The following is a 26,945-nucleotide window of genomic DNA, read 5'->3' on the forward strand; positions in this document are numbered from 1 at the left end:
TGTTAACAGGCATATTCAATCTGGAGACACAAATCAATAGTTAGAGAATTGCAAGACTAAGAATCTCTGATAGTGCTCAGTCTAGAAGATACCAAGTCCCATTGGGTAGATAGAAAGATTAACCTAAATAATCACTACAGAAGCCCCTGGAGCCCCATAAAATTGGGTCCCTAATCCATGAACTATTGAAACTCATTTACAAAACTTTTTTTTTTTAAACATCACATGAATATATTATCTCATGCTATAGAATTAGAATTTATGATCCCTATTCCATGATGAGATATCTTTGAGATACATTATATCTTAATTAAAACTATCTTTAAATAAGTTTTTTCCTCAAAAAGCATTTTATAAAAAAAAATGAAAAAAATCAGATTTTTCAAAATTTAAATAAAAAAATCCCAAAATGTTGATTTTTATCCACCCTGATTGGGACATACTGGGTGCATTGGTGTTTTAAACACTTTTGAAACTTAAGTGTTAAGAGGCAGGGGAAGAGGTGGCACTGAGGTCTCTTAGCTGAAAGACATTGACCATGATAAATGTAATTGAAGCCAAAAATCTGTCTCTAACCCTAATTTGTTTTTAATATCAGGGATTTGTTTAATTTGTTCCCATTACTAGATGTTACACTAGAATAACTGAGATTTTGGAATGTAGCTGAGAGGTTGTAGTCCTCAGGCTCTGGGACCTCTGTCTGCGGCACGCAGACATCTTATTTCAGCTCACCTTCCACGGGCCAAGAACGCTTTGGCAGATTGCTTCAGCAGGATCTTCTTGTCTCACCATGAGCGGTCCTTCCATCCAGAGGTGGTCAGCTCCATCTTCCACAAGTGAGGAACTCCCCAGGTGAACCTGTTTGCAGAACAGGAAATGCCACGTCTTTTGCTCAATAAGGGGCATGGACAGGGGATCCCTGTTGAACGCTTTTCTGTTCCCATGGTCGGGGGCTCTGATGTATACCTTTCCTCTGATGCTGTTGCTCCCAAGGGTCCTCATGAAGATCAAGCAGGACAGGGCGAAGGTGATCCTGATAGCACTGGCTTGCCTGTGCCAGCACTGTTACAGCATGCTGCTGGACTTTTAAGTGGCGATTCTGTTCCAGCTGCTGCTCAGGCTGGACTTGCTGTCCCGAAACCATGGCAGTCTTCTGCATCTAAATCTGGTGGCGCTGCACCTGACAGCTTGGCTGCTGCGTGGTTGAATGAGCAGGAGTAGCAGTGCTTGGCCGATATCCAGCAGATTCTGTTGGGAAGTAGGAAGCCTTCTACCAGAGCAATCTACCTGGCCATATGGAAGCGGTTCACCTGTTCGACCTTAGATAAAGACATCCAGCCTGAGCAGGCATCATTGTAGCTGATTTTAGACAATCTTCTGCATCTCAAGCTCCAGGGCTTGTCTCTTTGTCGATCAGGGTCAGTCTGGCAGCCTTCTCTGCCTTCCATCTTCCACTCAGTGGCAGACTGGTTTTCGCCCAGGATGTGGTGAGAAGGGTAGGTGAACTTGGGGCCATGATGGTGGACCTTCCTTTCACCATTTCCCATAAGGATCAAGTCCCCCTGTGCCTACATACTAAGTTTCTGCCAAAGGTCCTATCCAGTTTCATCTCAACCAGTCCATCCACTTATCTGCTTTCTTCCTAAAGCCTCATGCTTTAGAAGGGGAATGTCGACGTCACTCCCTCGTCTGCTGGGCCTTGGCCTTCTATCTACAGAGGATGAGACTGATCAAGAAATCCCCTAGATTTATTTATTATAATAGTTGAAAGAGTCAAGGGACAGGCGATCTCCACACAGAGACTCTCCAAGTGGATTTTGGGGTACATTACACTGTGCTATCAGTTATCTGGACTGCCTCCACCCCTTAGGGTGAGGGCCCATTCCACAGGAGCCCAGGCATCAACCATGGCCACCCTCCATGATGTGCTGCTTCAGGACATATGCAGAGCATCCATGTGAAGTTCAGTACATACCTTTGCTACACATTTCGCCTTGGTACAAAACTCTGTGATGGATGCCTCTTTCGGAACTGCTGTCCTCTGCTCAACTATTCCATCCTCATCCTTGCACCCTTTTTAGACTTAGGTACTGCTTGTCAATCACCCTCAGTAGAATACACTAGGGACCATTGCTTGAAGGAGACGAAAAAGAGAAGTTGTTGTTACTTGTCTGTAGCTGGAGGTTCTTCGAGAAGTGTGGTCTCTATCTGTATTCCCCTGGGTGTTTATGCAAGCACATCATGTGTCCAAAACTGGAGATTTTGAAAGTAGTAGTGTCCATTGGTTCACACGTGCTCTCTTGGCTCGTCTCACATCTCCAGTTCCTTCACCACCATGAATGCAAGAGATCCAAAGCAGAGGGGAAGGAGGGCGGGTAGTTGAATACAGATAAGGACCTCACATCTCAAAAAACCTCTAGTTACAGGTAAGTAACCTTTTTTTTTTTTTTTTTTTTTTTTTTTGAGAGATGGTCCCTATTGTTACAAGTAACCTCATCATCTCTGCATTTTTCAGGGATGGACTCAAATTGGTGGGTGTTAAAGTCAGACTTCAGATTACCAACAGAAGAGGAAATAAGAGCGATGGTGTCCCCAGAGCAATGCTGCGCCTATTATAGCATGATTGCAGCTGAACAGAGGCTAAAGGTAAATGTCTCTTGCAGGCTAACTGATATATAGTGATCTATTACAGGTAACTCTTTCTTTGTGAAAACAACAAGGAGTCCGGTGACACCTTAAAGACTGATAGATTTATTTGGGCATAAGCTTTTGTGGGTAAAAAAAACTTGCTTCTTCAGAGGCATGGAGTGAAAGTTACAGATGCAGGCATTATATAATGAAACATGAAGAGAAGGGAGTAACTCACAAGTGGAGGACCAGTGTTGACAGGGCCTGTTCTATTTTTCCTTGTTGGGCCTGTACATGCACCCCTCCAGCACCCCCTCAAATATCCCTCCACTTCTTCAGCTCCCCTCCGCTGACTCCTCAGCTGCTACCCCCCCCCTTCCCCCTGGCAGTGTTCTCTTCTAGGGAACCTGAAATATGGTAATCCTAGTCCAAATGCTGATACATGTTTCAGTTTTGTTAATCTCCTGGTGGGTCTCTCCTCACAGTGTGTTCTGTATACTACACTTGGTCTGTTCTCTGCTGGAGACTGTCAGTCTCATAGTACTCTGTTTTTTCCTTTTCTCATGGGTCCTTTTTATAATGTGAGAGTTTGATTTTTTTTTTTTTCTTTCTGTTTCTCTATAGGATGCAGGTTATGGGGAAAAATCATTCTTTGCCCCAGAGGAAGAGAATGAAGAGGACTTCCAGATGAAGATTGATGATGAGGTACTGTCAGCGCAGAGCAGGGAAAGGGTTAGACATATGATGGTCTGTAAACTAGTCTGGTAGCAAATAAATAAAATACATCTTTTTTTAAATGGAGAACATATTTTCTTTTGGGTGTGGATTGTATTATCGTGATTCCCTCCCCATCCCCCCCGTTTTTTTTCCTGAGGAATCCACCCCTTGCTGCAAAATGTACTCAGTGCAAGGGCTTGTCAGTACAAATAGTTAGTTGTGGCAAACTGGGATATAAGCCTACCCCCCACTAGCCTGTTATGTGCTAAGGGTCCTGGGGCTGAAGGTAAAATCTATGCCAAAACTACAGCTAATATAACAGCAAAGAATGGCCTGAACACATTACAATAGTGCTCTGAATTCCACTGACTAGTTGTAATAGCTAGGACTGTATTATCTGAGACCCCCTATTCACCCAGCTCCCACCAAAGCAACTGTGCTAACTCTACAGGGATGCTGCTGGTAGATAGGCCTATGGTCAGACTCTCAGGCGCAGGGGGAAGAGCCTTGTCAGCATCTCTTCATTGACCAGTCCATGGTGGGGATTTGAGTTGGGAGTTGGAAAGACAAGAAGAAAAGCACCATGAAAGCAAGTGGAGGAGAGCCTGGAGCATGGTGAAATGGAGAATAGACCACTCTGTGGACTTGGTCATTGCTCCCTTTAATTGTTGTTTAGTGTTTAGTTACCAAGATGATGGAAGTCTTAGAAGTATCCAAGATAAAGAGGGGAGACTAAGTAGTGAGTGGACTGTGGTGATCAGTGTCCCATTCTCGAAGGAGATTACTGCAGACCCTACGCTGTTCAATTTGACAGACTATAAATTTAGATCTAATAAAAATATAGTCATGCAATCTGATGATACAGCAGGGGTCCATGAGGCATCAGCTAGTGCTAGCATGAGCAGAGGTGCGTGGGAGAGGAGAGAGCTAAGATGACAGCACAGGTCAGGAGGGCTCCGCACATCAGGGAATACAGATGTCTATATTTATTTCATTGTATTTTTAAAGCTGTTTGAATATAAATGTTTTCTCTGGATGAGGACAGATCATGTGTGTTAATGATTCACTCAGTTTATGTCCATTAAAAACTGTAGTCTGTCAGTAAATTAAACTTGAGAACATTAGTAAAAACTGTTTAATTTGCTTGAAATTTTGATGGGGCCAAAAACAGAATGGGTGGAAATCTCTCCGTGGTGAGAGTGATAGACGTGTGATGGCCTATTTCTGTCCTCTATGGCAGGTGCGCACAGCTCCTTGGAATACCACACGAGCCTTCATTGCTGCTATGAAGGGGAAGTGTCTTCTGGAAGTGACTGGTGTGGCAGATCCTACAGGCTGTGGTGAAGGATTCTCTTATGTGAAGATCCCAAACAAACCAACCCAGCAGAAGGTAGATGTGTTCCCAAGGCTGGTGTGGGGCAAGAGGGATAAGCCTGAAGAAGTGGAATAAAGATGGGGTGGGAGGCGTGGTTTGAGAGGATGTCAGACAGAGGGAATGAGAATACAGAAAAGGTTAGTGTGTTTGGTGACATTCAGAGGCTGTGTCTTTCTCTGAACAGGATGACAAGGAACCACAGCCAGTGAAGAAGACTGTGACAGGGACAGATGCTGATCTCCGGCGTTTGTCTCTCAAAAATGCCAAACAGCTTCTACGTAAATTTGGTGTTCCTGAAGAAGAGGTGAGTCTGATACAGGAGCTGCACAGTATGGAGTCCTGTCCATGGGAAACTTTGTTGGATGAATCCAGAATGGCTTATGAAGAGGGCTCACTTTTAACTCTAGCCTTTCTGAATACGGATCCTCCTCCCTGAACTGTCTGTCTCCTGAATCCCTTTCTAGTGTGTGTCTTGTTTCTCAGATTAAGAAGCTTTCCCGTTGGGAAGTGATTGATGTGGTGCGCACAATGTCCACAGAGCAGGCTCGCTCAGGGGAGGGACCTATGAGTAAATTTGCACGTGGGTCTCGGTTCTCAGTGGCAGAACATCAGGAGAGATATAAAGAGGAGTGTCAGCGCATCTTCGACTTGCAGAATAAGTAAGTTCTTATCAGGTATTTACAGCCTTCTGTCCATTCCCCAGTCAGGAGCCTAGAGTCTTTTGCTTTGCTCATGGGCCTCACAGACTTTGAATGCCTGTGAGCTGCAGAGTATAGTAGGGGTTCATGTTGATTTGTCTAGCTGAGCCACATTACTAGACCACTGAGGGTGAGGGCTTTCTGGGAATGTTTACAGAACATATCGGGATGGTTTTGGTGTTCTCTTGGTTGCAGATCTTTTGGGAAAGATCGGGAATAGAAGTCTGACACCATACCCTGACAGGTGTGATATGATATTCCACAGAGCTCTGTTTCTAGGGCCACAGTTTCTAGCTTCTTACCCCTGTCTCTGTTGGGTAGCAACTATTGGCTCCACACCCTTCTCTGTGTTACTATAGCTCATAACATTTACATCTCCAATCCAAGGCTATATCTACACTTTAAAACGCTGCACTTCAGTGTAGACACATATCGCAGCAACAGGAGGGGTTCTCCCTTTGCTGTAGGTAATCCACCTCTCTAAGAGGCAGTAGCTATAGAAGAGCTCTTCTATCAACCTAGCTGTAACTACACCTGGGGATTAGGTCGGCTTAACTATGTCTCTCGGGGGTGTGGATTTTTTGTAGCCCTGAGAGATGTAGTTATGCTGATGTAATTTTTCAGTGTAACCAGCCCCAGGTTCTTCAAATGAAACGTTGGTCTGAGAGCCGGCAGGGTAGGCAGATGATTGGACTATCACTGTGGAGAGAAGGACAATTGAATGAGAGGAGGGGTATTGAGTTTGGGATCCTTTTGGAAGCAGAAGCTGCAGGATGGCTAAAGCGGAAGAGCTGATTAACAGTTTAAGGGGTTTGTGTACATTCCAGGCTACTCTTTTGGAGAGCTGGTTTTATACCTACTGCTGTCACTTTTGTTCTCTCATTTATGCCTGGAGGGTTGGGGTAGGTCGTGAGGTACTTGTGGTTTGTAAGATAACTGACTTTGAAGCTGTCTCCTGTTTCAGAGTTTTAGAATCAACTGAGATCTTATCAACAGACACAGACAGCAGCTCAGCTGAGGACAGTGACTTCGAGGAGATGGGAAAGAATATTGAGAATATGTTACAGAACAAGAAAACCAGCTCACAGCTGTCTCGGGAGAGAGAAGAACAGGAGCGGAAGGAGCTGCAAAGGATGCTTCTGGGAGAAGACAGTGGCAATGACAAGGAAAGGAGCAAAAAGGACAGGAGAGACAAAAAAGGATTGTGTGAGTGATTGCAATAAGTGGGGTGCAAGGGCAAGAGATGTGATGATGGTGTGAAGTACCTAGAAATGGCTGCATTCAACCAGACCAGTGCTTTGTGTAGCCCAGTGTCCTGTCTGAACTGTTGCTTCAGAGAAAGGTGCATAATCCTCATAATTATGCATTGATGTGCTTGTTTGAAAGAGGTGGAGGGTGGTATTGTTTTCCTACCCCCAAGCACATAGATGGATTAGCTTAAGGAGTGAAGATTAATATCTACTGTGTTCCCTTTGCCTGCTGATTTTGTAGTTCTGTTATAAACCTATCAAGTTTGGGCTGATTTGTTTAGGATGTCAAGTGCTGCTTTCTGCTCAGAATTCCTTTACTCTTGAGAGAGGTTTGCAGACTTTTTTCTGTGGCAGTGATTTTCAACCTAGGGGCCCACAGACTATGTCTAAGATTTCCAGAGGGGTCCACACCTCCATTTGAAATATTTTAGGGGTCAGCAAATGAAAAAAGGGTGAAAACCACTGCTCTAGGGCTTTATTTACTCTATAACTAGTACAATGTTATTTTAACAATTTGTGACACCCTCATCTGGTTACACCACGGTTATATATGTGCAACAGATTTTCTAGGCGTTAGTCATGTTTGTGTGTCCAAATCTACCACACTGTGTTGTAGCAATTTATTCTGGAAAAACTTGGGCAGCTATCCTGTAGTGCCTCAGCAGAGAAGAGTGTAATTTGGAGTAGATCTACACCTAGGGCGTGTCTACGCTACAGTATTGTGATATGTCCTTACCATGCTGGTAAAACATCTCACCTCCACAAAAACAACTTCCAGCACTGCACAGTTGGTCAGACCATCATTGTTGTTACATCTTATTCTGATTAAAATTGATCACTATTGAATCGGCCCTGGATTGAGCTGTAATGTGGTATTGCCACTGTGGGCAGGAAACTCAGACTAGAAGAAAGTACTTTGATGGAGGGGACATTTAACCACGAGGACATTACCAACTTTTCCTTTGGCTGACAGAAGGCCTAGGACAAGCAGACTGGATGTCAGGAGTGTCTTGGATTTCTGCTTGCACAGAACTGAGCCTTCAGAAAGTCAGATGGGTTATGTGTTTATATATGCCATTTGTAAAGAAAACAGAGCCTCTAAGGCAACAGTGTTTAAATAGGTAGTAGCAGCAATCAGGGCAGGCAAAACTCCACATGGGATCAGGAAACACTCAAGTAGGTCAATGGCAACTCGTAGCCTGAGAGAAATGAAAAAAGGGAGGGCTATTGAGTTAGCCATTCCTACGAGACCTAATGGAAACAGCTCTGCTGGGAAATTCTCTTTTCAGAGTAGAGAGAATTCACAAGGACAGCTTAACTAAAACCATTGACTATAAACAAAAGCCAGCCCTGTCCGATAACGAAGGAAAGGGGTCTCTGGACTGTTGGGGTCTGTTTTGTAAAGTCAGAATTTGCAGGCCAGAACAAAAGTGTTTTACAGGAGAACTTGTTCCAGAACTCCTGCTTCCAGGAAGATATGTGGGCGTGACTGACCCAGTTGTTTTCCTTTCTTTCAGGGTTATGGATTGCAGGTTATGAGATGTCCTTTTAAGGATCAAGTGCTCATATTGTTTATTCTTGCCTTTCAGTAATTGATTGCATTACTGCTGAATCTTGGATTCCTCTGTCAGATCTTTCTTCCTTCTGTCCAGGGAAGATACATAGTGCAGATATCTAGGCTGATATTGCAATGGAAGAAATGACAGAAGCTACATGTGTACAGGACCGGCGCCGGGCCATTTTGCTGCCCCGCACGCGGGTCTCGTGGCTTCGGTGGAGCTGCCACAGGCATTCCCGCAGAGGGTCCGCTGGTCCGTGGCTCCGGTGGAGCTGCCGCAGGTATGCCTGCGGCAGTCCGACCGATCCCGGGACCAGGCGACCGTCTGCAGAAATGGCCTGCGGCAGCGCCACGGGCCGCGGAGACAGCGACCCTTGCAGGATGACTGGCAGCAGTCGCACGAAGCTGTCTGCCCCCCGCCGGCAACTGCGCCCCCCCCCCAATGCTGGTGGTCGCCTAAATGAAAGCGCCGGCCCTCCATGTGTATGACCTAGATATTTATATAACACTTGGGTGCCACGGTTTAACTTTTCACGGTTTCACTTTTCCCAGTTAATATGTGAAATCCTTGTTGACGCTGATAGTGCGTTGATGAGCACCCATAAAAGAACGTGCCTAGCTAAATCTTCCTAACTGCTCATCCTATCTCTCTGCTCATACCATGATATCTGCATGCCTTACACCTGCATCCTAGATTCTAGAGATGGCATTTTAGATTCTCAGGCAAACAGGTTTATCCCTGTCTCTGGTCTCTGGTATTGGGGTGTCATGATCTCTCAGGACAAAGGGAATGTAAAATTTCTAGAGCATGAACTGTTTTGGAAACCCTTAAAATAATCTCTTTTGTAGCATCAGCTTCGGGCACCTCAGCAGGCTCTCACAAAGATGATGACACTGCCTCTGTAACCAGTCTCAATTCCTCTGCCACTGGCCGTCGCCTCAAAATCTATCGCACGTTTCGAGACGAGGATGGGAAAGAGTATGTGCGGTGTGAGACAGTTCGTAAGCCCTCTGTCATTGATGCCTACAGCCGAATACGGACCACCAAGGATGAAGAGTTCATGTAAGGCCTTAGAAGACTTTTCATTTCCTTCTGGCATCAGTTATATAGAGTGTTGGCACAGTTATGTAGAATGCAGATCCTAACTGTGGGGAATTACTTCTGAAAAATAGTGAATCCAGTATAACTGAATTGAGATACACTCTTTTGGCTGCAGTTGGGATGGCCCTTATGCCTGCTGCATGGCAGGAAGAGATATGTTCCTCATGGCCTGTGGAGCAGTCTCTAGCTTCGTCCAGTACCTAATACTCGAGAGGGAGATGAAAATCTCCAATACAATTGTCCAAGTACACATTATTTCCCTCTATGTTTAAAACATGTTTTTTAATGTGGTTGAATTTCCTCAGCAGTGCTGATGTCTGGGATTATTGTAGGTGAAGAAAGCAGCCACATTTACAGTTAAGGTTGCCTAACTCTTTCCGTTGTAAGACCTTGTTTTCAATTGCTTTATAACTCTGCCAAACATTAATCATTTGGGCTGAAAATTTTTATGCTAGATATCTGTCTCTGGCTGAATTTTTTGGAAAGTTTAAACAAAGATGGTTCTGCCACTTCAGCAAATGGAAATGTTTTGCCAATGTAAATGATTATAACCATTTATATGAGAAGCTCTAGCACCTTTAGACTGTAGTGCATGGACTTGAACGTTGGCAAGGGGTTGCCCTCAGGTTATAGGGCTGCCTTTTTTGTTGTCTCTGTGAAATACCAGCGAAATTCCAGCAGCATGTAAGCCTCTGGAAATGCTATTTGTATGTGTTCAGAGGTTTGTCAGAGGCTAGTAAAGAAATTCTGCAAAAATTCTATTTATACTCAGCATGCGCTAGTCAGTGCCGCAGGGATTGGGTAGGATTTCCCCTACAGTAGCTCATTTTAGCTGCACAGGGGGTAGGAGCAACAGGGATAGGCAGAAAGAGTCTGAAACAACTAGAGAACACCCCTCACCAGAACCTGGAATAGAACCCAAAATTTTTGACTCCCTGTGTTTCTCTGTTGACTAGCAAAAAGTTATAAAAGCCACTAGCAAAGTTTGTCTCTCTCCATCTAGTGACTGGTCCACATGGAGGATAATAGCTTAGTGCTGCTACTAGTTACTCTTTTAGCTCAAGTGGCAGAGGACTGTCCTGTAAATCTAAAGTTTTCAGCCCTGCTAAGACTTATGTGGGGCTCATTATGATTCCACATGACAAAATTTCTGATTTTTCAGTTTTGTATTAAAACCATAGGCTGCTAATGAAATCTTAAATTGACTACCTTGTATATATCCTAAGCATTTCAAATTGGGCTCTCTGAATTAGTGGACACTTCTGACCGTTTTGACCTTAATCTCTTTGTGCCTCAGTTTCCAATCTGGAAAAAAGGGATAATCTTCTCCTCCTCAGCTCAGAATGATGTTAGAAAATAAATTAATTAATGTTTATGAAGCACTTGAAAATTTACAGTGACGAACACAATAGAAAAATCCATGAGGAAATTAATAATTCTGTACTCAGTGTAGGGTTTGGATAAACGAGGTCTGAGGTCATTGCATGATAATGATAAAGAAACACATTTAATAGCTACTCATTCAGAGAGCACCATTTATCTTGTGCACTGAATGAGGCAGGGGTCTGTGGAAAAAATGGGATGTGATCATGTAATTAAAGGCTGTATCATAATGTATCTGCATAAAAGGGCTGAATTAAGGTTGCACAGGCAATCTGAATGCTTGACTTTGTAATCCTAATATTCTTTTAACATAGGAATTTTAAAAATATTTTGTACCTTCTAGTTTAGTACATCTACAGTATATCTAAAAAATAGACTGAGTTGTCCAGCTAGTCTGTGACCATTACCATGTGGGTCAACCAGGCAGAATCTCAAGTGTCTCCTTCACTCTAGGACTGGCCATGCCTGGGAGTGTTGTTGACATGTGATTGCAGTTGCTGCGTTGGGAAAGAGATCTTGTTCTACTGCCTGTCCACCTATGCATGCTGACTTTTTTAGGGATCACTGCTCCCATCAGTGAAACTAGATAAATCCAGTTCACGAGAGGAAGTGTTTAAACAAAAATACTAGTGCTTTTCATCAAGGTTTGCGGATAAGGCTCTGCTGTTCCACCACTTTGGCTCCTCTGGGAGGAATCCTACTGTGGGTGTTCAAGTTCCAGGAAAACTGGGCTGGCAGAAGGATGCTTGGCCACTTGTAGACCTAGATTAAAACCTTTGTGTTCCAGACGAAAATTTGCCCTCTTTGATGAGCAGCACCGGGAGGAGATGCGGAAGGAGCGACGCAGGATTCAGGAGCAGTTAAGGCGGCTCAAACGAAACCAGGAAAAAGAAAAACTCAAGGGCCCACCAGAGAAAAAACCCAAGAAAATGAAGGAGCGGCCAGATCTGAAGGTAACTAAGCATCAAGTAAAAAAAAGCAATCCAAGGGAGAAAAGGCAATGGAATACAGTGTACTAACATACCTTCTCCTCATTTGGATAGAAGAAAGAGGAGAAAACTATGGGATAGGATATGACAACATAAGTACTGTTTCCAGGGTCTTAATATCAAGTATAAGTCTCACACTCCATGCTTAGTTTTGCTCTATAACATGGCCCAGAATATCCCAGGTCCAGTACTTCCAGATAAATGCTAATAACTCTTACCATGACGTGAGCAATTTTTGGCTGTCAAGCGATTAAAAAAATGAATCACGATTAATCGTGCTGTAAAACAATAATAGAATACCATTGATTTAAATATTTTTGGATGTTTTCTACATTTTCAAATATATTGTGTTGTAACTGAAATCAAAGTGTACAGTGCTCACTTTATATTTATTTTTTATTACAAATATTTGCACTGTAAAAAAACAAAAGAAATAGCGTTTTTCAGTTCACCTAATACAAGTATCATAGTGCAATCTCTTTATCATGAAAGTTGAACTTAAAAATGTAGATTTTTGTTATTGTTACATAACTGCACTCAAAAATAAAAGAATATAAAACTTTAGAGCCTACAAGTCCACTCAGCCCTACTTCAGCCAATCGCTTAGACAAACAAGTTTGGTTACAATTTGCAGGAGATAATGCTGCCTGCTTCTTGTTTACAATGTCACCTGAAAGTGAGAACAGGCATTTCCATGGCACTGTTGTAGCTGGTGTTGCAAGATATTTACGTACCAGATGCGCTAAATATTCATATGTCCCTTAATGCTTCAACCATCATTCCAGGGGACATGCGTCCATGCTTATTACATGTTCCGCTTGATAACGATCCAAAGCAGAGCAGACTGATGCATATTAATTTTCATCATCTGAATCGGATTCCTCCAGCAGAAGGTTGATTTTCTTTTTTGGTGGCTCGGGTTCTATAGTTTCCACATCTGAGTGTTGCTCTTTTAAGACTTCTGAAAGCAAGCTCCACACCTCATCCCTCTCAGATTTTGGACGGCACTTCAGATTCTTAAACCTTGGGTTGAGTGCTGTAGCTATTTTTAGAAATCTGACATTGGTACCTTCTTTGTGTTTTATCAAATCTGTGGTGAGTGTTCTTAAAACAAACAAGATGTGCGGGTCATCATCCGAGACTGCTATAACGTGAAATATATGGCAGTATTTGGGTAAAACAGAACAGGAGACATACAATTCTCTCCCAGGGAGTTCAGTCATAAATTTAGTTAATGCATCTTTTTTTTTTTAAACAAGCATCATCAGCATGGAAGCAGGTCCTCTGGAATGGTGGCTGAAGCATGAAGGGACATATGAATGTTTAGCATATCTGGCATGTAACTACCTTGCAAAGCCGGCTACAAAAGTGCCATGCAAATACTTGTTCTCACTTCCTGGTGATGTAAATAAGAAGCAGGCAGCATTATCTCCCATAAATGTAAACAAACTTGTTTGTCTTAGCAATTGGCTAAACAAGAAGTAGGACTGAGTGGACTTGTAGGCGCTGAAGTTTTACACTGTTTTGTTTTTGAGTGTAGTTATGTAACAAAAAAATTTCTACATTTGTAAGTTACACTTTAATGATAAAGAGTGCACTACAGTACTTGTCTGAGGTGAATTGAAAATACTATTTTATCATTTTTACAGTGCAAATATTTGTAATTAAAAATAATATAAAGTGAGCACTATACACTTCGTATTCTGTTGTAACAGAAATCAATATTTGAAAACGTAAAAAAAATCCAGAAATATTTAATTGCAATTGATATTCTATTGTTTAACAGTATGATTAATCTTGATTAATTTTTTGATTTAATCTCGTGAATTAACTGTGATTAATCAACAGCACTAATTATTTCCTTTATATGTTATGTGGAGCTAGAACATCAGGCCAGTAAGCTGCTATCTTACTGGTAAATTGATAATTATCTTACCTCTAAATCAAATGGTGGATTCTCTGTCTCTGACTTCAGATTAAGACTAGATGCCTTTCTGGAACCGATACTTCAACCAAGCACAAATTATACAGGGCTTAAAATGGATAACTGGGTGAAATTTAATGGCTTGTGATATGTGAGAGGTCAGACTAGATGATCTGTAGTTCCCATCTGGCCTTAAACTCTGAATACATTTTAATTGTTCATCTTGTTTATCTTTTTTGCAGTTAAAATGTGGAGCCTGTGGTGCAATTGGACACATGAGAACTAATAAATTCTGTCCCCTCTACTATCAAACGAATGCCCCGCCCTCCAATCCTGTTGCCATGACAGAGGAGCAGGAGGAAGAGCTGGAAAAGACAGTCATTCACAATGATAACGAAGAGCTGATCAAAGTGGAAGGGACCAAAATTGTTCTTGGAAAGCAACTGATTGAGAGGTGAGGGCAGGACTGGAGGTGAGGAATGGGTGGTGAGAGAGGCAATCTGTGGGCTGATGCAAGATACATAAACATCACAGGTGGAGTAAACACAGGAGTAAAGTGGGTGGGTTTTGGATATATTGTTGATGAATGTAGTATTTAAATCCTGATTGAGCTTGGTATTGTACCAGACAGGCTCCGTGCTGATTCTGGGGTGCAAACAATCTTGTTGGTAAGAGATGCAAAGGAAATAAGAGGTCTATTTCTTTTCTCTAGTGCAGATGAGGTTCGCAGGAAATCACTGGTCTTGAAGTTCCCTAAACAGCAGCTTCCTCCAAAGAAAAAGCGGCGAGTTGGGACCACAGTTCATTGCGATTACTTGAATGTGAGTGTAGCTATCATTGGATCAATTTTTAGTCTCAATGTCCAATTGTTAAGGCTACATTTTAGTCACGGGTATTTTTAGTAAAAATCATGGACAGATCATGAGCAGTAAACAAAAATTCACAGTCTATGACCTGTCCATGACTTTTATTATATAGCCTAACTAAAACTTGCGGGTTCTTGAAGGGGGGGTGTCTGTGGGTGCCGTGGGTGCTCGGGGGGTCGAGTGGGGCACAGGCAGCGGCGCGTGGCCTGGGACCCCTGCTGGGGGGGGGGCGGGGCCTGCAGGTGCAGGCAGCATGTGGAGCCCCCTGACCCCTCCACCTAGAAGCTGCAGGGCCATGCCAGTGGGAGCCCCTCACCCTGAGGTAAACGGGCCCCCCCCACACCCAAACTGCTGAAGCTGGCCCAGGGGCTGCCTGGCTTGGGTAGCTCCTGAGCCATCATTGTCCGCTGCAGAAGTCGCAGAGGTCATGGAAAGTCACGGAATCCGTGACAGACTTGCAGCCTTATCCATTGTCCATCCTGTTCAGTCCTTACACTGCTCTTGGCCATCCATAGTACAGCATGAGGCATGTATCTGCATATCCACCTATAGAATTAATAAACTAAACCTGCAGAGAACTTATTTAGATTTATATTTTGCCTTAACTTCTTACTTCTGATTTCTTCAGCGGCCTCACAAGTCCATCCATCGGCGACGAACGGACCCTATGGTAACTTTGTCATCGATTCTAGAGGGCATTATCAATGATATGAGAGATCTTCCTAATGTAAGTTTAGGCCATATGGTCAAAGTTCTGTGTCCTAAGTAGGCTGATAGGTTGAGTTCCATGGCTGAATCTGAGGCCAGGTCTACACTACGAGATTAAATTGATTTTAGATACGCAGTTTCAGCTACGAGAATAGCGTAGCTGAAATCGAATATCTAAAATCGATTTACTCACCCGTCTTCACCGCGCGGGATTGATCCGCGTGGCTCGCTGTGTCGAATCCGGAAGTCCGGTCGTCTAGCTGGAGTTCCAGAATCGATCTAAGCACGCTCTGGGATCGAGATATCGCGTCCAGACCAGACGCGATATTTCGATCCCCGAGCAATCGATTTTAACGCGCCGATCCGGCACGTAGTCTAGACGTGGCCTGAGACCCCAGAATTACACAACACTGTCCCCACAAGCTCTCTCTCTGTCACTGCCTCCTTGGTCCAGTCCAGTCAGACTTGCATCCCTTGAATATTACCCTCAATTCTTCAGTTTATTGTGCTGCAGGGTATTTTCAGTAAGAGTAATTGAATCATAGATGTCTAGGCAATATGGTAACTGGGGCTCTTGGAATCAGGGAAAGCAGTTAAGCCTTTTTGGCACTGGGGAGATGATACATATCTGCTTTCATTTCCCTACTGTCATCTGAGCAGTAAAGGGGGAAGAAGATCAATGTGGGGAGAAGGGGTTGAATTTTTCATTCCCACCCCATTATTTGTTACTAATCCAAAAATTAGTAAGTAAATTAGCTTCATGTTTCTTTTTAAATGATCAGCAATGGAATAATTCACAATGTTGACGATTCATCGTTAAGCTTCAGATTCAATACCACACTAATAGGCTCTTGCATTCTGATCTACGCTTTCAAAGCTGTCACCAGACTCATAGACAACATTGTATTGGCTTACATTTATTTCACACTTTGAAGATTATCTTTGCAGCGATGAGGATTAGTGAATTTTTTTAAAATAAAAGTTTAGAATCTCTGGAGCACAATTACAGAGCGGATACTAAAAGGACAATTGTACAGCAATTTATACAGCTTTATAATTGTATTACATGGGAAGAGGGATAGCTCAGTGGTTTGAGCATTGGCCTGCTAAACCCAGGGTTGTGAGTTCAATCCTTGAGGGTGCCACTTAGGGATCTGGGGCAAAATCAGTACTTGGTCTTGCTAGTGAAGGCAGGGGGCTGGACTCGATGACCTTTCAAGGTCCCTTCCAGTTCTAGGAGATAGGATATCTCCATTAATTAAAAAATTTATATGGGACTTTGGAGAGAGCTATTGAATATAGACTTGTTTCTGGTTTTAGATAAAGTTGGAATTGATTTTAAAATATTAGCCAAGATTTACAAAAATAGGAGTCTAAAGTTAAGTTTCTTATTTAGGCTACTGTGTTAGTAAACCTACTTTCAAAAGTGCTGAACACCCAGTAACTCCCACTGAAGTCCTCAGAGTGGTGGCAAAGTCATAATAGAATAGTAAATTCTGTGGAGAGAAACAAAACACCACAGTCACATACAGGTGGTCTTCAGCATGTGTAGCTTAGTAGGTATGTCTACACAGCATTTTGGAGCAAGCCTCCCAGTCCAGGTTGACAGACTTGGGGTAGTGGGGCTCACACTAGTACTCTAAAAATAGCTGTGCAGACAGCGCTGTGAAGTTGCAGGTTGGGCTCTGAAGCCTAGGGAGGGGGGTAGACCTCAAAGCCCAAACTTGAGCCCGACCTGAACTTCAAAGTGCTGTCTATGCAGCCGTTTTTAGAATGCTAGCGTGAGCCCCGATACCCCAAGTCTATTGACCGGACTGGGAGGCTCACTCCAAAATGCCATGTAGACATACCCTGAAGGGCCTCTGATCTGCTAGCTATTCTGTTTGTGGAGGTTGATGGGACTGAATGTCCATTCTTTTTTGTATTTCTCAGACATACCCTTTTCACACACCTGTTAATGCAAAGGTTGTGAAAGACTATTACAAAATCATTACACGGCCTATGGACCTACAGACCCTGCGTGAAAATGTCCGTAAACGTCTATACCCTTCCCGGGAAGAGTTCCGTGAACACCTGGAGCTGATTGTGAAGAACAGTGCAACATACAATGGTAGGAAGCTTCCTAAAACAGTGAGGTTCAGTTTTTCATCTGGTGAGCCATGTTGCGCTGTAATGAGAATTGAACATATGCCTTGTGTATGGAATCTGGTGGCATGGGAGGGGAAAAACTCTCATACACTGCGGGGAAAAGATGAAAGCAGCAAAGTTAACACTGTCGAAATGGATAAGATGAATATAACAGATTTCTTCAAAGATATCAGGAGGACAATAAATTCGTTAGCTTGTTATAAGTTTAGAAAGGGTGAACGCTAAAATCTGTCTATACAAAACAAAATAAGAGGCTTGGGCAGTTAGGAAGTAATGAAGGCTTTATCAACAGGAGGTCAGATTTGTGGGTGGAGGTACCCTGTTAATTTCTGGCCATAACCCGAGCTCTGTCCACAGGTGAAGCCGAAACGAGTCATTCTTGGTAGATTGCACTTTACAATATGATCATCCTTCTCTTTTCTTTCAAAATTTGATCAGCAGTGAGAGAGTTACCAATGTTAATATTTACATTTCCATATTATACTTCAGAATCTATACATTCCTTGAAGTGAATTGCGGCAATTCACACCTCTCAAGTCTATTACTGTATATTCTGCAAACTGAGGAGTAGCCTTCGTTACAAAGGCTTTGTCTAGACTACCACTTCTGTCAGTCAGGGATGTGAAAAAAACCGTTTCTGACCGACATAAGTTGCATCAGCAAAAGTGCTGATGTGGACAGCACTATGTCTTCAGGAGAGACTCTACTGCCGACGTAGCTAATGCCAGTCATTTGGGGATGGTTTAATTATGCCGATGGGAGAGTTCTCTCCTGCTGGCAAAGAGCAGCTTACCTGGGAGACCTTACAGTGGCACAGCTGTAGTGGTGCAGCTGTGCTGCTGCAAGGTCCGTGGTGTAGACATAGCCAAAGGCTTTGCTGATACAGCTATGCCAGCAGAACCCCTCAGTGGAGACTTAGACCCTCTAGCAGAGTTTATACCAGCAAAAGGACTGTCGCCAGGACAGCTGTTTGCATGGGTTTTTTTGGCAGAGCTATGTTAGTCAAGGGTGTGGTTCTTTCACACCCTGCCGATGTAAGTATGCTGACAAAACTTTGTAATGTGGGCTGGCTTCAGGCAGACATCACTATAGTGATTTACATTTGGTTGGTGTTTTCAAGGTTTTCGTCCCAGCCAGAAACCTATTTTTGAAAAATGAATCTTTAGATTTTATAAAGCAACATGCAGTTGCTGGGTAAAAGTGCTGATTCACTGAACCACTGTGAGGCAGCCCTATTGTGACTCCAGTTAACACAACTTTTTATCTGACAAGTATTCTTTACAAATATTAAGCACTATATAAGTGCTAAGCCTTGCCATATTCCAGGCCCCATGTATTCAGCGGCAAGCAGGACTTAAACTCTGGTAGACCTCCCTGGTTTCTGCAGTAGTCTGGAAAATCTGTAGCCACTTCATTCACAAAGGAAGCACCCGTCTTTGCTCAGTTGGTTTTCTGTGTTTTCTTCACAGACACGAGGGCTAGAATGATGGGTGTTTTTTTAAGTGCTTGCTCATGTCAATTCCAATCAGCGGGTGTGCGCGCCACATGCACAGTAGCTGGAAGATTTTTCACCTAGCAGTACCCATTGGTTTGACTCAGGCACCTCTTGGAATAGTGCCTCTATGGCACCATATATAGGGTCTTGTCAACCCACTGCCACATAGTTCCTTCTTACCACCTGTGATGGTTAACCAGAATGCTTGTTCTCTTTTGCTTTGGCAAGCCTTTCTCCCTCGTAGTCTTCAGACTTTTCTCCTGTAAATAGTTAAATCAGTAGTTAGTAGTCAGTCCATCAGTCAGTATATAGTTAGAATTCCAGTAGGGAATTGTTCTGGGGGTACCCCTCATCGTGTCCCCCCGCAGTACTGGGGCATGCCTCAGTCCCCGGGGTTTAAACCTTGTGCAGATTGTAGCAAGCCTATGCCCAGGAGAGACCCTCACACTTCCTGCTTGAAGTGTTTGGAGGAATTGCATCAAAAGGACTGTTGCGCTGGAGTTGCCCTCCATGCCGGAGACCTTTGAGGTGGTGAGAGAATTTATCACATTCACAGTGCTGCCTTCTCCACCTAGGCAAGACAGGGCACCGAGCTCAAAAGCAGCGGCACACTCGAGACCATCAGTGCTGTCCCAAGGCAAGCCAGCGATGTTACTATGTCGGTCGCCATCCCCTCAGCACTGGTCACTGCTACCCTCTGGCAGTGGACAGGCAGGGGAGTCGCACTGGTCCCCAAGCTCCTGGCACCGGACTCAAAGCAGGCGAGAGCTTTTCTACCAGAGTCATGTTTTCAGACCTGTTGCAACAATATACAAGGTCTCTGACAGTTTCCTACCACCACAGCAAGGAATTGCCTAAAGCTCCTGGGCCACATGGCTGCCTGTACTTACACAGTACAGCATGTCAGACTGAGACTCCAAGCTCTTCAGGTGTGGCTAGCCTTGGTGTATCGACCAAATTGAGGCAGTCTAAACCAGGTAGTCACTCTTTCCCAACCAGTTCTTGAGTGTGTCCTATGGTGGCTCAACCTGTAAGTGGTATGTGTGGTTATTCCCTACTCCAGACCTTAGCCATTCCTGTCACTGGTTACAGACATGTTAGCGATGGGTTGGGGAGCGCATCTAGGGGAGCTCAGGACTGAAGGTCTCAAGTCCAAGTGGAGCTCTCACTTCACTTCACATCAACATCAAAGAGTTGAAGGCAGTCTGTCTGGCATGGCAGTCCGTCTGGCATGCCAGACCTTCCAAGCTCACTTGGAGGGGAGATGTTTGTCAGTCATGACACACAATACAAGAGTGATGTTTTATATAAAAAGACTGGGGCTTAATTGCAGACGTGTTCCTTCTTCCCTGGAAGGACCACCTCCTTTACACATTTCCATCCATCCCACTCGTCCACAAGGTGCTGCTCAAAGTTCAGAGGGACAAAGCCTTGGTGATATTGATAACTCCAGCTTGGCCACATCAGCACTGGTATACATCTCTTCTGGAGATGTCAGTGGAAACCCTGATGACCTTACCACAGCTCCTGGACCTGATGACTCAAGACCACAGCCACCTTCAGCATCCCATCCTCGAATCTCTCCACCTCATGGCTTGGAAACTCCATGGCTAAAAGATGGCTCGCTGATCCAGTTAGGGAAGTCCTCCTTGGAAGTAGGAAATGGTCCACTAGGGCCATCTACCTAGCCAAATGGAAAAGATTCACAATTTGGTTATTGCAAAAATATGTCTCCTATGCACTTGACAATACCCTTTATCTTGGACTGCCTTCTACATCTAAAGTAGCAAGGGCTTTCTGTGTCACCAATAAAAGTCCACTTGGCTGCCATTTGCAGGCCAGTCAGTCTTCACTAACCCAATAGTTGGACACTTTCTTACAGGGCTTGACAGGTTATATCCTCAAATACGGCAGCCAGTCCCAGCCTGGTACCGTAACCTGGTTCTTTCCAAACTAATGGGACCCCACTTGTGACATGCTCTGCTCTCTCTCTCATGGAAGGTAGCATTGCATGTAGCAATAACCTCTGCCAGGTCAGCATCCGAACTTAGGGCGCTAACGTCTGAGCCTCCTTACACAGTGTTTATAAGAACAAGGTTCAGCTTTGGCTGCACCTGGCCTTCCTCCTGAAAGCTGTCTCCCAGTTTCCTGTTAATCAGGATATTTTTTCTCCTAGTTTTCTACCCTGAGCTGCGCGCAAACAGCTGGGAACAAAAACTCCACTCCTTGAAAGTTTGCCAGGCATTAGCCTTCTATATCAAACGGACAAAGCCATTTTAAAAATCTGCTCAACTATTCATCGCACTAGCAGACAGAATGAAATTGCTCCCAGTCTATTCTCAAAGAATTTCATTATGGATTACAATGTGCAACCAAAGGTGCTATGACTTGGCAAAAGTACCTGTCCCCATGCTGCCAGCGCACTCCACAAGGGCACAGGCATCTTCAACGGCATTCCTCCCCCAGGTTCTGACCCAGGAAATTTGCAAGGCTGCAACGTGGTTCTCATTCCACAGCTTTACCTCACATTATGCCATTACTCAGCAGGCTAGAGACGATGCAGTCTTTGGCAGAGTGGTGCTTCAGTCAGCAAATTGAGCTGTGACTTTGCCTCTGAGTTCCTGCTTAGTAGTCCCTTAATTGGAATCGACATGAGCAAGCACTCAAAGCAGAAAAAAGAGTTCCCTAACTTTCATAACTCTTGTTCTTCGAGATGTGTTGCTCATGTCCATTTCAAGACCCACCTGCCTCTCCTCTTGGAGCATTGCCAGCAAGAAGGAACTGAAATGGTGGTGGGTTGGCAGGGCCCTATATATGGTGCCATGGAGGCTTGACTCCAGGGGGTGCCTGAGTCAACCCTATGGGTACTGCTAGGGGAAGAACCTTCCGTGTACTGTGAACGTGGCGCTCACACCCCCTAATTGGAATGGACATGAGCAACACATCTCAAAGAACAACAGTTAAGAAAAGTAAGTAATTTTTTTTTTTTAAATTGAAGCTGAAATTTTGTAATGCAATTCTGTGGCAAGTTGCGGTTTTTGTGGCAAATTTCACACTTGTGGAATCATGACGTACATAGGACTCTGCTTTTCAGTAACTGGTTCTTGGAGAGTGTTGTTTCTGCATATTCACGATTCCTGCCCACTTTCCCTTCCTCAGAGTTCTGCTCTCATGACTAGGCTTTAAAAGAAGGAAATGGGGACTCCATGGCCTCTGCTCCAAAGGTTTGGTGCAGTCCAGGGGGTGCTTATGGGTTCCCAATGGACACTGTTTTTCTAGGAGGTTCCCAAAGTTCAATGGCACTATAGGGTGCATCCCACAAGTGTGAATATGTAGACACAACACTCACAATAGTAAGTAAACCACTTTATTATAATGTCCATAATAAACTCTAGTAACTAGTATGCCACAGGAGAGAATCACTAGAGTATGTGACTGGGGACATGTTTCAAACCATGATAGAAATCTAATCAGTAATGCAGGTAATGAGTAAAGAGAGATTCTTAGGGTGTTACCTCATAATGCTCACAGGTGTTCTGTAATCAGAGTTTTCCTTTGTGTGCCATGGGGATGGTGAGCTTCATCCTCCCACCAGTCCTGAAAGCTTCCACAGATGCCAAGGTGTATCACTGTACTTGCTGTGTATTTGCAGGGCCAAAACACTCACTGACCCAGATATCTCAGTCCATGCTGGACCTCTGTGATGAAAAACTAAAAGAGGCAAGTCTTGTAATTGGCTCTTGTAAGAATGGAGAGGGAGGGAGTGGCATGGGGGTTGAGGGGTTTTGAGAGCAGAGAGGTTTTGGAAGTGCAGACAGAAGAATGAGTGGGGCAGGTGGGTTGTCTTTCTTCCTTTTCTGGCTATTTATATGCATTTTTACTGTTGTTGGATCACCAGACAATTTTACACCGAGTTCTGTTCTTTGAGAAAGACACTTCTCTGCTCCTCTAGCTATCATAAATTGTCAAGATGGGTTACCACAGAGTTATTGGGGAGTATCTTCATAAACAGGTGGATATGTGCATGCCTCTTAAAGATGGAGGGTGTTTTGATGATAAATAGTTACTGATGGAGGATCAGCTATTAACATCCTTTAAATTCATTACAGAAGGAAGATAAACTGGCTCGTTTAGAGAAAGCAATTAATCCTCTCCTGGACGATGACGACCAAGTGGCTTTTTCCTTCATATTGGATAACATCGTCACTCAAAAAATGATGGTGGTACCAGATGTATGTGATTGAAATGCAGTGTGTGCATGAGTTAGGAGATGTATAGCAATGGTACTGAAAATGGAGGCTTGGAGAGCCATTCCCTATTTACTGGAGATGAGCAGACATTCACTAATCGTGGTGCTATGGCCTAACATTACAGGCAGATGTTTGCAGTTTTGTGGCTTTTATCACACATTAATACAATATTGCAACATAAACAAGAGATGCTATGTCAGGATGTCCTGCTGAGATTTTGTGACTAAGGTCAGGTCAACACTAAAAGGTAAAGTTGACCCAGCTGTTTCACTCAAAGGTGTGAAAAATCCACACTTCTGAGTGACATAGTAAACCCAACCTAACCCCTGGTGTAGACCTGTCTTGGGGAGGTGGATTAACTACAGCAATGGGAGAACCTCTCCCATCACTGTAGTGAGGCTCTATGCTGAAGTGCTACAGTGGCACAGCTGCAGTGGTGCTCCTGCAGCATTTCTAGTGAAGACATAGTCTGACTCAATATCTCTTCCATCACCCCTTTCTTTATTGCTTGGAGTAGGAATCAAGATGTACATTTTGAGTTCAGCTCTGCTGCTGACTCTGCTGTTGGGTAGAGCAGATGAAACTCGGAATTTCTGCTAGAGAAAATTTTGACATTTTGAAATGTGCATTTGTTCTGAATCAGGGCAAACCCAGATTTTTTTCAAAATTTCCTCCAAAATGGAAGTTCTGGAAAAATTCCATTTTGGAAGCACTGACGTAGTGTTTAGGAAATATGCTTCCTGAGCCACAAGAGCTGCTATCTGAAATTGGTATAGTTCTTTTCCTATTCAGTGGTGGGCAATAGTGAAAATGGAAAGTGAAACTTCTTGGCAGTTGGTGACAAACTGACAGGGCTTCTGGGGTTTGGTCCAGGGAAGCTCTACCCTGCAGACTGCCCAGGGTTTCTAGGCTACCAGGCCAGGTGGTTCCCTGGGTTGCCTGACTCTTGGGGCTGCTGGTTCCCTGTGCTGTGAGAGTTGAGCAGCCTGGAGAGCTAGCTGACTCAGGAGTCTGGAACCCCTGGCGTCCCCAGCCCAGAGCAAACCTCATGGTGGGACTGCCCTGGAGCCACGAACCCTAGAATTCTGGGCTTCCTAGCAGTCAACCAGGCAAGCTGGCAGGAAACGCCGTTGGAACTCTGCTTGTGGTTCATCGACGGTTCATCAAACCTGATACATATCCACAAGACAAATTGGCATTTTCTGACAAAAGCCTGTTTTGTTGGAAAATTCCGGACTAGTTCTACTCTTGGGTAACTTGCTCTTTGTGTCTCAGTTTCCATATTGGTAACACAGCAGTAATATTTGTCGTCTTTGAGACCCCCTTGAGCAAGGTGATATGTAAAGTGTTATAGCAGTGGTAGTAGCACTTTTGTATTAATAGTATGTAGCACGTTTCATCTCCAGATCTCAAGACACTCTGAGTACATACAAACATCAAGCTCTCTCTGTGTTTTAAAATTTTAAAAAAATATATTGTGAAATAACATTAAGCAAATAAGTGACACTAAAAGAGAAATTTTGCCTGTAGCACTCCATTAAACTTTACTTATTGATTCATTATATGCATTTCAGCATTAAATCCTACTGGGAAGTCAGAGAAGAGATTCCATGTTTCTGCCCCCTTAGGGACATGTCAAGGAATCTTTAGGAATATTTACAGGTTTGTTTGACTTATGCTTGGCACAAGAGTGGAAGTCAGGGAAGGAAAAAAAAGATGGCTTTAAGTTTCTAGGCTGATCTACGCTGGCACAAGTTGGAAAAGTCCAGGTGCGCAAGCCAGGGATCACTGGGGTGTAGGTATACTCTGGCTATGCCCCTTGTTACTCTCTCACAACCTCTCTCCCAGGGGCTGAGAGAGTGGTGCAGGAGTTATCATATATCCTGAGGCTCCCCTAATGGAGATGGAATCCTCAAAGGGCTGAATAAACTGGCTGTAGGGTGACTTTGGGCTACCAGAACAGGGCTGAGGATCTGGCTGTTTGTTAAAAGAGTAATACAATTTTAGGTTTAGATAATGCAAGTTGGTGGTTATGACCGTTTTCCCAAGGATTGACTATTTGACATAGGGGGAAATATTGATATATGTTCTTTAATTCTTCTTTGAGTGCTTGCTCATGTCGATTCCATTTTAGGTGTGCCTGCGCCCACATGCACAGTTGTCAGAGATTTTTGCCTTAGTGGTATCCGTAGGACTGGCTGTGGTGCCCTCTGGAATGGCACTCCCAAAAATTGCATTGTCTGTTCACCCAGGGGTACTCAAGATAGCCAGATTGGTGAGGCAACCCCCCTCATCTATTCTGCCAACATCTAAGAAAGGAGAAAAAAATACTATGTCCCTGCAGAGGGCTTGGAGTATCTGTATACTCATCCCCCTGTGGCATCACTGGTCGTGTCCGTAGTAAATGAAAGGGACAGACAGAGCCACCCCAGCGGAATGCCCAAAAATAAGAAGGCCAAGAGACTACTTATTCGAAAGAAAAGTTTATTCAACAACCAACTTACGGTTTAGGGTCTATAACCACCAGGACTTGCTTAGTAAGTTCCCGGAGGCCCTCCCACAGGAGCATGCCCAAGAGTTCACCATGGTGGTGAGCCCTCTAGATGGCCTGGGACACAACGGACTCAGTGGCTAGGATGATTGCGTCGGTGGTGGCCATGCAGCTCAGCTCCTGATTGAAGGCTTCTGGGCTGTCCCAGGGGATGCAGACCACGGTACGGGACCTGTTTTCTGAGCTAACTGACTTTAGGCTCCATGGGCTCAAGGACTCCTGAGCCACCCTCCATTCCCTGGATTTGCAAACCCCTCATACCTCCTTGCTTTGTCAATTCAGCCCCCCATGCCACTTTCTCTTCTTCCTGACCTGCTCACACAGGACCGCAGCCACACCATGAATCTGGCAATCAGTTCCCTGCACCTTATGACGTGGCAGCAGCATGGGTGAACGAGGAGGAAGGGCATTGCTCGGAGTCTGTCCAGTAGGTCCTACTTAACAGTAAGAAGCCGTCCACTAAAATAGCCTACTTGGCAAAGTGGGAAAAGTTTTCTGTGTGGTCCTTGGCCTGTGGGACCCATCTGGTGGAGACTTCCATCCAGGACATCTTGGAGTACTTGCTACACCTTCAGGAATCGGGCTTAGCAGTTTGTTCTCTGAAAGTGCACTTGGCAGCGATATCGGTGTTTCATCCACCTATCCAAGGGAAATCTTGGAGGTATCTCCAACGACATGGTGAAAATTTTTTTGAAAGGACTTCTCCTCCTGCATTTTCCAGTCCAAGAACCGGTCCACTTGTGGGACCTGAACATGGCTTTAGCAGCTCTAATGGGGCCTCCATTTGAGCCCCTTTCTTCCTGTTCACTGCCCATCCTGTTTCAGAAAACTGGATTCTTGATAGCCTTTACCTCTGCCAGGAGGGTGTGTGAGTTGCAAGTCTTGATTTCTGGGCCGCCTTACACGCAGTTCTCCAGGGATCAGGTTATGCTCTGGCCACACCTGAATTTTGTATCCAAGGTGGACTCTGTTTCATTTGAACCACCTGGTGTATTTGCATGTATTTTTCCCTAAGCTGCATTCCTCCCCAGAGGAACGATGTCTCTATACGTTGGACGTTAGAGTGCAGTAGCATGCCGCACACTGTCTGTGTTGACTCTGCTGCCATGCATTAAAAGTTCCTTAATGCACTCCTAATCTACTCCCATTCATAGCAGGGTATACTGAAGCGCCCTAGTCAACTTTTAGTGCATGGCAGCTGAGTCTGCATGGGCACTTAGTGCCTGGCAGGCCAGTATGGGGTAAATGTATATCCCTGCTTGCTGTGAACTAACTTTGTTTAGATAAGCCCTTATGCTAAAGT

At 44.2% G+C, this 26,945-nt stretch overlaps 1 protein-coding gene across 4 annotated transcripts in view; it reads left to right on the top strand.

Annotated features, from left to right (window-relative positions):
• Positions 1-26,945, top strand: part of TAF1 (TATA-box binding protein associated factor 1) — a 115,967-nt gene that overhangs the window by 55,536 nt on the left and 33,486 nt on the right. For all 4 annotated transcript variants that reach the window (XM_075068940.1, XM_075068942.1, XM_075068939.1 and 1 more), the window contains 14 exons: positions 2,516-2,646; positions 3,253-3,333; positions 4,586-4,735; positions 4,905-5,024; positions 5,204-5,379; positions 6,383-6,624; positions 9,076-9,289; positions 11,499-11,664; positions 13,867-14,078; positions 14,337-14,445; positions 15,119-15,217; positions 17,131-17,308; positions 22,494-22,561; positions 22,951-23,073. In XM_075068940.1, the coding sequence (XP_074925041.1) occupies positions 2,516-2,646; positions 3,253-3,333; positions 4,586-4,735; positions 4,905-5,024; positions 5,204-5,379; positions 6,383-6,624; positions 9,076-9,289; positions 11,499-11,664; positions 13,867-14,078; positions 14,337-14,445; positions 15,119-15,217; positions 17,131-17,308; positions 22,494-22,561; positions 22,951-23,073 (2,069 nt within the window). The remainder of the gene's footprint in view (positions 1-2,515; positions 2,647-3,252; positions 3,334-4,585; positions 4,736-4,904; positions 5,025-5,203; positions 5,380-6,382; positions 6,625-9,075; positions 9,290-11,498; positions 11,665-13,866; positions 14,079-14,336; positions 14,446-15,118; positions 15,218-17,130; positions 17,309-22,493; positions 22,562-22,950; positions 23,074-26,945) is intronic.

Source organism: Chelonoidis abingdonii, chromosome 8, assembly GCF_003597395.2.
Source record: "Chelonoidis abingdonii isolate Lonesome George chromosome 8, CheloAbing_2.0, whole genome shotgun sequence".
NCBI lineage: Eukaryota > Metazoa > Chordata > Testudines > Testudinidae > Chelonoidis > Chelonoidis abingdonii.